Raw genomic sequence first — 12,500 nt, 5'->3', positions numbered from 1 at the left:
ACACACACACCATATTACACACACACACACCATATTACACACTCACACACAATAAGCCAGTCCACATACTGGAATGTTTTTGTGAGCTGAGTGGAAACCAGAGAACCCAGAGAAAAATACATGGCCTGCATGAACACAGACACGCGAATGTGTACACGAATTAGATATGAAGGTGAAACCAAACAAAAAAAAAACAAGTCAGCGAGTCAGCAGATTCGTCGGGCGGACGAAGCAGGCGTAAAAAAAACAAAGTCATTTCTAATAAAAGGTTGTGTGTTTGAGGACACAAAGCAGCCACACCCAGTCCGGGCAGTGGAGGAGCAAGCTGCTCTAGCCGACGTTTTAGGGTGTGCTTCACACTATGTGTGAGATGTGTATGCAGTGTGTGTGTGCATTGTGATGTGCAGTTGTCTTCACTCCATCTGCTGCGAGTGTCTTGGTTATTTATGAAGCATTGAAAATGCACTTGAGAGAGAAATTGCACATTTGTTTATGAGCATCGCTGCTATCGACATCGCTTCGGCTTCCATTAATTACTTTGTAAACCGCGAGAAGAAGCAGAAACACCTGATTACAGAGTCCAGAGAGGCTTCGCTGAACACCTGGACTGCTCACACACACACACACACACACACACACACACACACACACACACACACACACACACACACACACACACACACAATCACACACAGAGTTACCCAGCATCTATCTTCTCTGCCACTCATTCTGTTCATCACTTGGGTTTAATGCAGCAGAACTGAATCAGCATTCTGACGTGATGCACCAAACTCATCTGGAAACTTCCTTGCAAGGAAGCACTGCATATTGCACAGATGGGGAAATTTCCAGGAAGTAGCTTATGCTAAACTTAGACTTACATCAAGTACTACCTGTTTATGTAGCACTTTTACATATTGTGCTAAAAAAGTGTCAGCACAAAGCCCAGGAATGTACTAATGTCATCATTTTAACAAATAAAAAAAAGAGACACAAAGAAAACCTAGTTTATTAAAAGAATAAATAAATAAATAAATAAATAAATAAATAAATAAATAAATAAATAAATAAATAAATACGCAGCATGTGAAAACAGACAGTGTTCTGGAATAAGCTCTTATTAATAATCAGGCTGTAGGACAGACCTGAAGGCTTCTAGTTAGCAGAAACACTCAAGGTAAAAAAAAACCTCCTGTGGAAAATAACAGCAGATTATTTTTACTTTCTGTAATTAATTGACCTATAAGTTAAATTTACAGTTTGCTTACTGAACATTTAATCCTAAAGAATCTGTATACTTTTATACATAAGACAGACGTGAACCTTAAGATATGATTAAAAAAAAAAAAGTGGCCCTAGAAACAATGTGCCCTGGAATCACAAGGATGCAAAAAGGTCCCTGGAAATAAAGGTCCCCATAAAATGGATATGTAAACACAGGTCCCTTAAAAAGGGCCTTGGAAACACAGGATCCTTATAAAAGATAACTGGTAACATAGGGCCCTAGAAGTATACAGTAGGTCCCTGGAAATACAAATCCCAGGTTCACTAAGCAGCTACTGCTTGGCCCCTGGGTCAGGCCCGTAACCCTCGGTTCTATTTAAAATAAAAATGGATAAAATGTAAGTTGATCTGGATAAGACCATCTGCCAAAAAACTGCAAAGTAACAAGAAACGTTGTTGAAAATCCCCGAACGGTGAAAAAATATCCCTGGAAATATAAGGTCTATAAAAAAGCTCCTGGAAACATACGGCACTAAAAAAAGAGAAACAAACGTGAATAAAAACACCTATAAAGAGATTTGTATATCAGATGGCCGAGGACTAATAATAAACCAATTACGTGTATTTTGTTATTTAATAAACAAAAAAATCTGTTTAATGTGTCAGTGTTGTATAAAGTATTAGAAAGCAATACTTGAGTAAAAGTACAAGTATCGCACTAGAAAAAGACTTTGGTAGAAGTGAAAGTCACCTTTTAGAATATTACTCAAGTAAAAGTCTTAAATTATCTGATATTTACTGTACTTAAGTATCAAAAGTCATTTTCTGATATTTAATGGACTTAAGTATTTGAAGTAAAAATAAAAAGTAAAATTTCAGTGAATTTCCGGAGGCATAAGACCAGGGGCAGTTCTAGGGTTTCATCTTTAGGGGTTTTAGCCCTCAGTGAGAATTTAAAAGAAGAAGAGTTTTATATTATATATTATATGACCACATAGTAAGCCAAAAGTTATGGTGTTATTTAAAATGGCAAAAGTGGACACCAAAATTTTATGCATGATGTAATGATGTCAGTCTTGGATCAGATCAGTTCATGTATGTGTGCATTCTGTACAAACTGTGTGTCCAATGAATGCAGTCATTAATAAATTAATATTCACAAAGACCAAATCAATAAATGTTATTTTTATTTAGTATTGAATGGATTGTTTGCATTAATATTTTGTTTGTGCTACAACTCTGGTAATAAGAATAGTGACATTTCACTACTTTTGGTTGCCGTCTTTGCGGCTTTCCGCCGATTAACGTTATAGATAAACAGCTCTGACCGCGCGTGCACGCTGCGCGTACCTGAGCTTCTCCGTAGCGCGCACGGACGTGCGTAATGTAATCTAGGAGCAGTGACTCGCCAAACCTCCCTTATTGCAGTCACACACATTTCTTCTGATTTTATTTTGTAGTAACGAGTAACGAAGATGCTTAGTGGAAATATAACGGAGTAAAAGTTTACATTTTATCTAGGAAATGTAGTGGAGTAAAAGTGAAAGTTTACATAAATTTAAATAGCGAAGTAAAGTACAGATACGTGACATTTCTACTTAAGTATTTGTACTTAGTATTTGTACTCCGTTACATTACAACACTGGTAATGTGTAGAAAGGCATCAGGGGTGAGGACTATGTGGTTTGTACATTCTCAGTAATAAGATGCACTTTTATTTATTGACTTTCAAGAAAAACAGAGGAACTTCTATTTCTAGCTGTTACACAGGAGCTGCTCTGTTTCTCAGACATTCGACATCATTAAATATAAGTAAAAACAGATAAAGTATGACCAGCTTTTCTTTCATTAATAAAAAAAAGAATGGTTGACAAATTGCTGAGGATTAAAAGGAATAACGTGCTGTTATTGTAAATAAACCCTGTCATCTTCTTACCCTCATGAAGGCTTCATGCTTGCTGCAGATCATCTGTCCGTGTTTGGCTCTGACGAGACCCGTCGTGACGTTGGACATGCCGGTTCCTTGTGCATTATTGAAGTAGAAGCGAGATGGAAAATTTTCCCTGTGTGTTATGTCTGCACTGAGGTTGTACTTCAGCTCTGAGGAAGGAAAGTGGTGAGAAATAAAAAAATAATAATAATTGATTAAAAGTAGCATGTAGCATAACCCGTGTAATAAATACAGGTTTGTGTATTAGGCTAATTTTCCCAAATGAAACAGAACAGTTATTGTTTCTATCCTACATGTACTGTGCTGTATATTGTACCTAAATTACTAAAGGTTCATGCTCGCTTTGCTTGTAGAAGGCTGATTGGCTGACTCATGTTTTTCGAGAAAAAGAAAAAGAAAACGATCTCGAAGCTCAAACGGACACAGATGGTGTTTTAAAGGACTTAAACAATACTAATAATGTTCTGCTCATCTCTTGGAATGTTTACTATTACTAATACCTCGTTGTAGCAAAGAAGGATTTTTTTTGCATTCATTTTTGGTTATTTCTTCAGATTCCTATAGTACGTTCGTGTTAACAAAACACATGCTGGATTGGAAGCTTGTGACTACAACTCATAGGGCCAGCAATCTTCCATGCCTGGGACCTTGAGCAAGGTTTGTTAACCTCAACTGCTCAGTTTAGCGTTTGCTAAATGCCATAAATGGAAGCTAATAAACTCTTTTTTTTTTTTTTTTACTAAAGCCAGAAAAATTCTTTCACCATTGTATGTCTTTGACTTGTCAGACTACACGGTGGTGATTAATATGAAGCTTACATGAAAAGTGGACCTGAAAAGTTTTGTGTTTTACCTCAGTATGTCTTTTCCTATCCTGATAGAACCAATACATAAATTCATAGAAATGTTCCAACAAGCAAAAACGGTTTGTTTTCCACACAGATGTTTCTATCTTCCAAGTAAATGCTGATATGAAACCCATTTCTGCTCTCGGAGATGCTCTTCTTCATAAACAGCTAATATTTGCCAGCTCTATTAGAGGGTGGAAGTGAAACCTATTGTTTCTACTTCCCACACGTGTAACCATTGACCTAGCTTATGTCTGTCTCTTTCTGTAACCCCACCAGGAAGTTTCAACATCCAGATCAGATCTCTGTAAGACGGCAGTCTGAGTCGAGGCCGGTGTCGTCGGCCATGTTTTCCTTTGTTCAACCATACAACATACCAACAGCAAAGACAAGCCTTGACATCACACACACACACACACACACACACACACACACACACACACACACACACACACACACACACACACACACACAATTGTAACGGTTGGTGCTGTGTGAGGGATGTGGAGGAGAGATAAGGACTTGTGGCCTGAGTCTGAGTAACTGACTTTTTCTCTCAGCAAACCCCTGATAAGATACTGTATGTACCATATAGAGGGTGTCGCTTTCACATACAGTACATACAGCTTCTTGCAGACTTCATCGTATAGTTTTGAACTCTTTTAGATTAAAAAATAAAAACACCAAGATTTAATACGGTACAGTGAGGCTGACTGGTACAGTGAGGTTACTGAGACAGGTTCCTGTCAGATCACCAGGGGGGCCTGACAAGTGGTTTATTCAGGTAACACTGTGTTATTCCCTCATCTGTGATGCCACACACTTTCCTAATGAGTTTGCTAACTTTTTTTTGCTAACGGACAATTTTCCAGAGAAGCCAATCAAACAACCATGCATGTCTTTGGATCGGGGGAGGAAACCGGAGTACCCAGAGGAAACCTCCGATGCACGAGGAGAACATGCAAACTCCACACACACAAGGCGGAGGCGGGAATCGAACCCCCAACCCTGGAGGTGTGAGGCGAACGTGCTAACCACTAAGCCACCGTGCCCCCCTTTGTTTTAGACTTTGTTTTAGATTTTTTTTTGTTAAATAAAAGCAGTGCACATACTGAATCCCTACTTTTAAGTCTAATCTGATCGAGTTTATGGCAGAGATCCGGTTTCAATCCCTGCAATAATAACCTCCAGTCATGCCTTTTACACCTGTTGCTCTCAGTTGAATCTTATTTTGGGTTTATTTATTATTTTCCTCTTTCTTTTTCAGAGTCGAGTCTGATCAAAATCAGTCTAAAATATACAGATGAATTGAAAGCAAGCAGGGCTCACCTATAAGTCCAGGTATTGCTTTTCCCTGGACCATGAAGCACACGTTGACCTCCACACAAACAGCAGGAAGATCGTTTTCAATGCAAGAGGCAACCGAGCGATTCACGCTGTCCGGCAGAAACAAGGACGCCTCCACCGTCACCACCGGACGAGTCCTAAAGACGAATAACAAAACCCATATATATCACAATCGGGAAGTTTTTAATGACAGACAGCAGCAGAGATAGAACACAACTATACGTGTGTGAACAGTGTTAGGTCAGAATCGGTGGTCGCTCTCACCGGATCAGCATTGCAGCATCGGACAGAAAAGCCCCCACTGCTACGTCTAAATAAGAAAGAGAGAATTTATTTAAAAAACCAGAAATGATAAAGAAACTGAGGATGATGCAGTATCATAGAAGTGATGGTGTTGTTTCCAAAAACCAGATTAACAAACACGGTGGTGAAAACCGTCCTCCTGAGGCGTCTGAAACATCGCTAGTTAAGTGCGATTCCTCACACAGCGAATGTCACACTTTGATCAAGTTGTCAGATAATTATGCGCTATAAAGAAACAGACATGAGACTAAACAATTCAGTTTGTAAATCAGCTCCCGGCTGCCAAAGTGGCTGTGAAGCTCCTGCACCCGAGTCAGGAGGAAATCTTTAAATGTACTGTAACATCCTCGATTTTCATCTTTGGACGTATTCAGACTTTAAAGTACACACAGTAAGAAGGATTTCTGACTCAGTTAAACACATAGCATTGGACAATATGATAATATAATATTATAGCATGATTATAATTATGTCACGACATCCAAAGATACCACTGATTCAACCGAGTTACTGAATTCCTGTAAATAAATAAATAAAATAAAATAAATTTAAATTTATTTGTTTTACAGATATGAAATAAAAATACAATTATAACAATTATTAGAATGTTTTCAAGCTAACATTTCTTCTAATTTTGATATTACTTTTTTTGTTTTTAAGTATTATTTATTATTTAGCATTTATATTTCATATTAAATTATTATTATTTAAATTATATTATTATTATTATAACATGTTTCTATTTAATACTTAATTTTTATATTAACAAATACATTTATATACATTTATAAATAAAGTACTGAACAATTTAAAAAATGCAAAAAAATAAAGACTACAGTGTTTTGTGTATTAGGCTAATTTTCCCAAATGAAACAGAACAGTTATTGTTTCTATCCTACATGTACTGTGCTGTAAATTGTACCTAAATTACTAAAGGTTCATGCTCGCTTTGCTTGTAGAAGGCTGATTGGCTGACTCATGTTTATTTATTACTTTTTTTTTGTTTTTAAGTATTATTTATATTTAGCATTTATTTTTCATATTAAATTATTATTATTTTGTAATTGTTATTATAACATATTTCTATTTAATACTTAATTCTTATATTAACAAATACATTTATATACATTTATAAATAAAGTACTGAACAATTTAAATTAAAAATGCAAAAAAAAAGACTACAGTGTTGTTGGGAAATTGTTAGCAATCCATGTCATGTATCTAAGAAATGCCTTGAGAGAACGGCATTACGATGCTTTGTCATCGTACCATTTGTTGAAATTTAGATCTACATGCCAGAATCATTCGAGACAGATTATGATTTTAAATACATTTATGTGCTAATTAGGAATCTGCTATCAGGAACAGGGGGAGAATAATAAACGAAATCAACTGAGATTACAGGAATATGAAATAAGGTCGTGTAGTTGTTTTGACATTTGATCATGAAAGTCATGGTGCACACAAACCTTTTGACTTTAGCTGTCTAAGAGATAAAGGTGACGTTCAGGTGCTTTAATTCAGGTGCTTTACCTCAGGTGCTGTTTGCGTATATGCTATTTTATTAGCTATCTAATCTAACCCTCACCCTAACCCCAACCTTTTGACACTGAAATCAGGGCATTCTCTCATGTCGTGTCATGTCGTCTCTTTTCGTATTGCTTCTTTCACTTCCCTTCTGATAGAAAAAAAGGGATACGTCATTCTTGAGGAAAGGCGTTACCTGGGTAACCGTTTCCATCGATATCGATGCCTCCGGAAATGGACTGTCCGAACATGCTGAGGCTGTGGCCGAGGATCGAGCTTGTTATCCTCTAATGGGTCAGAAAAACACACACACACACACACACACACACACACACACACACACACACACACACACACACACACACACACACACACACACACACATATGCACACACACACACACAGTTAACCAATTAGGCTTTTCTTCCTATAGCATGTTAACAGTGTAACTACAGAAATAGAAATAGTTCTGAATAAATTATCTCCATAAATTATTGACGAAAAACATTTCTACACAACTGGAACATTTCCGTTTCAGGATTAATGCCTTCTCTTCACTTCTCATCAACACGCTGAATCACTCGCTGCGTGATTTCATGTATTTCATTACAGAATGTTTCATTATGCAGATATAAATCCATGTCCTAAACATTTCCATGCTTTAGTATCTAAATTCATTTCATTTAGTCAGTTAGGAATAAAACGCCACACCACAGAGGACTATTTTCCCGATGCATGGTACTTGTCATAATCCATATCAATTTGCCAATATATACTTTTTTATATTTACATGTAATGGTGTGGAAATAAAGCAGGTAAAGTTACAGCTTTATCTCTGAATGCTAAAAGGTTGAAACGTAAAACTATTTCTAAAATCTTACACAAGCCAGTTCTTCCCTATCAAATGACCGCTACCAACTAGGGCTGGTGACATTTAACACAACGTCTGCAGGGCTTTCAAGTTTTGAAGAAAGGTAAGCGTGACACGAGCTGTTTCGTGTTGAGGTTTTGTTTAAACCGGCCATCGAAAATACCCTCTCTAATGAATATGTTCTTTCTTTTTATTGGTTGTTGTGTTAAATCTTACCCAGATACAGTAGTGCTATTTTCTGATTGGTTATTATGTAGCCTCTTTTTTTTTGATTGGCTGATAAGTGTCAGGCTCGACTAAGACCTCCAGGGGAGACGCGCTTGATTCCTGCCCGGTTCCATAGAGACAGCGGTGCGGACTGATACATTTTGGGCGCTGCGGCTTATTAAGTATATGATAAATAGTCAAAAAGTTTTTCTGCGTGAGAAATACAATGTGTGGCGAGAGAGCGTGATGAAAGACCAAAATGCGTGACTGTCACTCTCAATGCATGACACTTGACAGCCCTGTGTCTGCTTTTTTCCAAGACACATAAAACCAGTCAACCGCAGCATCACATGGCAGAGTCCCACACTCAAAGGGAATGCGCCGTCCATATATGCGAGCTCACTGAGGGCTGTGACTGGCTTGTGATTGGCTGAGATAAGAGTAAGCCCCGCCTCCCCAGAGAGCATAGGCACGTGGATGATCTGGGTACCGAAGATTCTGTGGCATGGTCAGGATTTGAAATTTATTTTGATGCTACTGGATTTAGATTGTCACACACTTGTCCTACATGTCTTATGGTTGTTACAATGGAAACCATAAGAATAATAACCTGAGGTCGAACAGATGAAGAAACAGGGCTTGTGATCCACAAAGACGATTCATTTGAGCTAAAAATGAGTGTTCGTTAGTTCGTTGGTGTTTGATGTCTGGTAAAATGATAAGACCAAATGATTCTTTGCTCTATATCATGTAGCTCTTACGCAGTCATCGTTTTTAAAGTGAAGTAATGTTTGTGCTCGATACCGAAATGAAATGTACTAAAGATTCCTGGGTGCGCACACAGACCTTCGGACCCGAGTGTAGACACAGAGCTGAAGCAGTTAGAGGGAAATTAAAGGTTGAGACGTTCTGAGGATTTTGCATGTAACAGGAAATGAAACGTAGAGTGTGAGTGTAAACAGCAGGCTGTGGACGTACTTGTGAGAAGCTGGAGGTTATACCACTCTTTCTCCCATTGTAGATATAAATAGCACCACGCAGGTCTTCTTCCTGTGGAGCACCGATGGCCACGTCTGTAAAACAATCCAAGAAGTGTTAATTACACGACTAACATGACTGCGTTTTGTAAGCATAACTAATATTCTGTGTTTCTCTCTCTCTCTCTCTCTATATATCTATATATTTATATATATATATATATATATATATATATATATATCATATATATATTATATATATATATATATATTATATATATATATGTATGTATATTGTATATATATATATATGTATGATGTATATATATATGTATATATATCTATATATATATATATATATATATATGTATGTATTGTATATTATATATATTTATATATCTATTAGTCATGTTGTATTATATATATATCTATATATTATATCATTCTATCTATATATATCTATCTATGTATGTGTATATATATAAAGATATATATCTATAACATGTTTTTATTTAATCTTTTTATATATCTCTCTCTCTCTCTCTCTGCACCCATTTGTCTCATTCCCCCTTCTCTCTCTCTTTCTAAATCTCTCTTTCTCTCTCTGCACCCGTTTGTCTCTTTCCCCTCTCCCCCTCACTATCTGCACCCGTTTGATTCTTTCTCTCTCTCTCTCTCTCTCTCTCTCTCTCTCTCTCTATCTATATATATATCTATAATATATTATATCATCATATTTATATATATTTATGAAAAAAGTTTATATAATTCAAAATTATATTAATTATATATATATAGATCTATATTTCTAGTTCAATATATTTATGCAATGTTATATCATTCCACCTTCTCTTCTCTCTCTCTCTCTCTCTCTCTCTCTCCCTCTCTCTCCCTCTCTCTCTCTCTCTCTCGCTCTCTCTTTCTCTCCCTCTCTTTCTGCACCCGTTTATCTCATTCCCCTTCTCTCTCTCTCTCTCTCTCTCTCTCTCTCTCTCTCTCTCTCTCTCTCTCTCTCTCTCTCGACTGCAACTGACATGAACAGTTTTGAATTTGCACATTCGAACCATTTCGAACACAATTCCTCTTAAGGTTTTTTCGTCACATCGTCTCAGGGAGTTTCTTCGGGCTCTTCTGACTTACTCGTTAGTGATACATCTCAAATTTCTAATCGAAATGAATGTAATATAAATTGGTACTGTATTAAAGTACAGATTTGGAAGCTCAGGCTACGTTCTTTCAGCTACATTTTTCACTTTTCTCCACCTGCGTCCGACAAAAATCGCTGTCTCGGAGAAGGATACATACAGGATGTAGAAGGATATTTTGAAAAATAACCTACCTAGAATTTAAGATCCTACCTACAAGAACAGATTATTGGTCATATAGATACAGTACACATAAATATTTCAGCACAAAATGAATATCCTGGTTATAATCTAGAGCACAGTTGCGGTTTTGACTCGCACAAACACACACAGTTCCTTCAGAGCGTCAAAACTTCATATAAATGAAATCAGAAAGTGTTGAAGTGAAATGTAGAAAACCACCTTAAAGACTAACATCAGCCTTAAAGATTAGCATCAGCATATGGGAAGAAAAACATGTGCAACTAAAGACAAGAGAGAAAAATGCTCTTTGAAATTAATTCTCCAAAAAATGTAACAGAAAAGGAGTTGAAAGAATTACCTCATGGATTTAATCATAAGTAACGACAAAAAATAGAATAAAATTTCTTTTCTATTTTAGCACATCTGAATCATTTCCTGATGCTGGTCTGTTCCCATGCTGAAGATTGGTATCAATCTCAATCAGCTCTGAGACACGAGAGCACTCATATTAGAGAGTAGTCATATTGTCCCTTTTCGTTTTTATTTCTCACAAATAATCTTTATAGAACGGTGTTATTTGTAGTGTCGCTACATCTAGCTAGCTGGCAAAATAGCCATCTTTAATCAGAAGCTGGTTTAATGTCGTATTTATGCCTGAATGTGTTTGTTTACTCTGACAAGCTAGTACGGTCAAGCTAGCTTTGTGAGCGTAGCTTACAGTGCCAACATTACAACCCAGCGATTCTGGTCATCCATCACAAAGCAGAAACCATCCAGAAACCTCCAGTTCCGTCAGGACCACTTTGTCAAATGAGAATTTATTAGATGATAGCATGCAGTTAGTGTTGGTGGTATGGTTCTGTTCGGGGCAGGAATCCACGCGCCCGTCCGTGCGCATGCATGGACCGAGCGGGGAGAGCAGCACTAGAAAATAGAATAGACCCCCACCATAACAGAACCATTGATCATGCATAGAGTTTTTTGGATAAATAAAGAATTAAATAATTAGAGAGAGGGAGAGAGAGAGTAAATAAGTGGAGATTTAAGACATAAACTGGTACAACGAACACGGGTAATAAGGATGACGTAACCGGATTGTTGGACTGCTGATTAACAGCTGATGCACGCTTGACGACGTGGCCTGCCAGAACTAACGCGAAGCTTAACTTTGGGTTCATGTCCAGTTTTATACATCTACATTCAAACGACTAATTAATCAAAGATTATTTACTGTATTTCAAACCGCGTGTGTTACCTGAATACCCGTCATCATCGATGTCCCCGAGGTCGGCGATGCTCGCACCGAAACGAGCTGCGTACGAATCGCTGCCAAGGAGCATGAACTCTGCTTCTCTCATGTTCACCTGGGTATGAAAATAAATATGAAAAATACTTAACGCCATTTTTAACTGATTTATGACTAATAATCTGTCAATTAAGACATATGGAGATAAGTGTGTGTGTGTGTGTGTGTGTGTGTGTGTGTGTGTGTGTGTGTGTGTGTGTGTGTGTGTGTGTGTGTGTGGAATTGTATCTAATCACCCATGAGGCTGTTAAGGATATTTATGGAGCTGTTCATAACATACTGAGCAACACGTCTGAGAGAATACGGCAGATATCGAATAGTCGTATAGGGAGATAACATTTACAAAAAAAAAAAAAAATTGGTGAGATTCTCTCTCACACACACACACACACACACACACACACACACACACACACACACACACACACACACACACACACACACACACACACACACACACATACACACAGAGAGAGACTCAAGTCCACAAAGTCCTGTGGTCTTTATGGCGCACACAAAGAAGCTCACAGTGGCTTTGGAATTAAGGATGGCCTACTGGAAAATATGATAACCGCATATATAAAAATGAACTTCCATGCAGATCTGGGAAAA

The 12,500-nt window shown here is 37.4% G+C and overlaps 1 protein-coding gene across 1 annotated transcript in view; it reads right to left on the bottom strand.

Moving 5' to 3' along the window:
- itga4 (integrin alpha 4) overlaps positions 1 to 12,500 on the bottom strand; it is a 42,965-nt gene that overhangs the window by 15,038 nt on the left and 15,427 nt on the right. The window contains exons 10-15 of the mRNA XM_027162576.2: positions 11,838 to 11,946; positions 9,256 to 9,350; positions 7,396 to 7,486; positions 5,634 to 5,679; positions 5,352 to 5,506; positions 3,161 to 3,324 (exon numbers count right to left, since the gene is read on the bottom strand). Coding sequence (XP_027018377.1) covers positions 3,161 to 3,324; positions 5,352 to 5,506; positions 5,634 to 5,679; positions 7,396 to 7,486; positions 9,256 to 9,350; positions 11,838 to 11,946 — 660 coding nt within the window. The remainder of the gene's footprint in view (positions 1 to 3,160; positions 3,325 to 5,351; positions 5,507 to 5,633; positions 5,680 to 7,395; positions 7,487 to 9,255; positions 9,351 to 11,837; positions 11,947 to 12,500) is intronic.

Source organism: Tachysurus fulvidraco, chromosome 6 (genome assembly GCF_022655615.1).
Source record: "Tachysurus fulvidraco isolate hzauxx_2018 chromosome 6, HZAU_PFXX_2.0, whole genome shotgun sequence".
Classification (NCBI taxonomy): Eukaryota; Metazoa; Chordata; class Actinopteri; order Siluriformes; family Bagridae; genus Tachysurus; species Tachysurus fulvidraco.
This window is presented reverse-complemented; position numbering and strand designations above follow the sequence as displayed.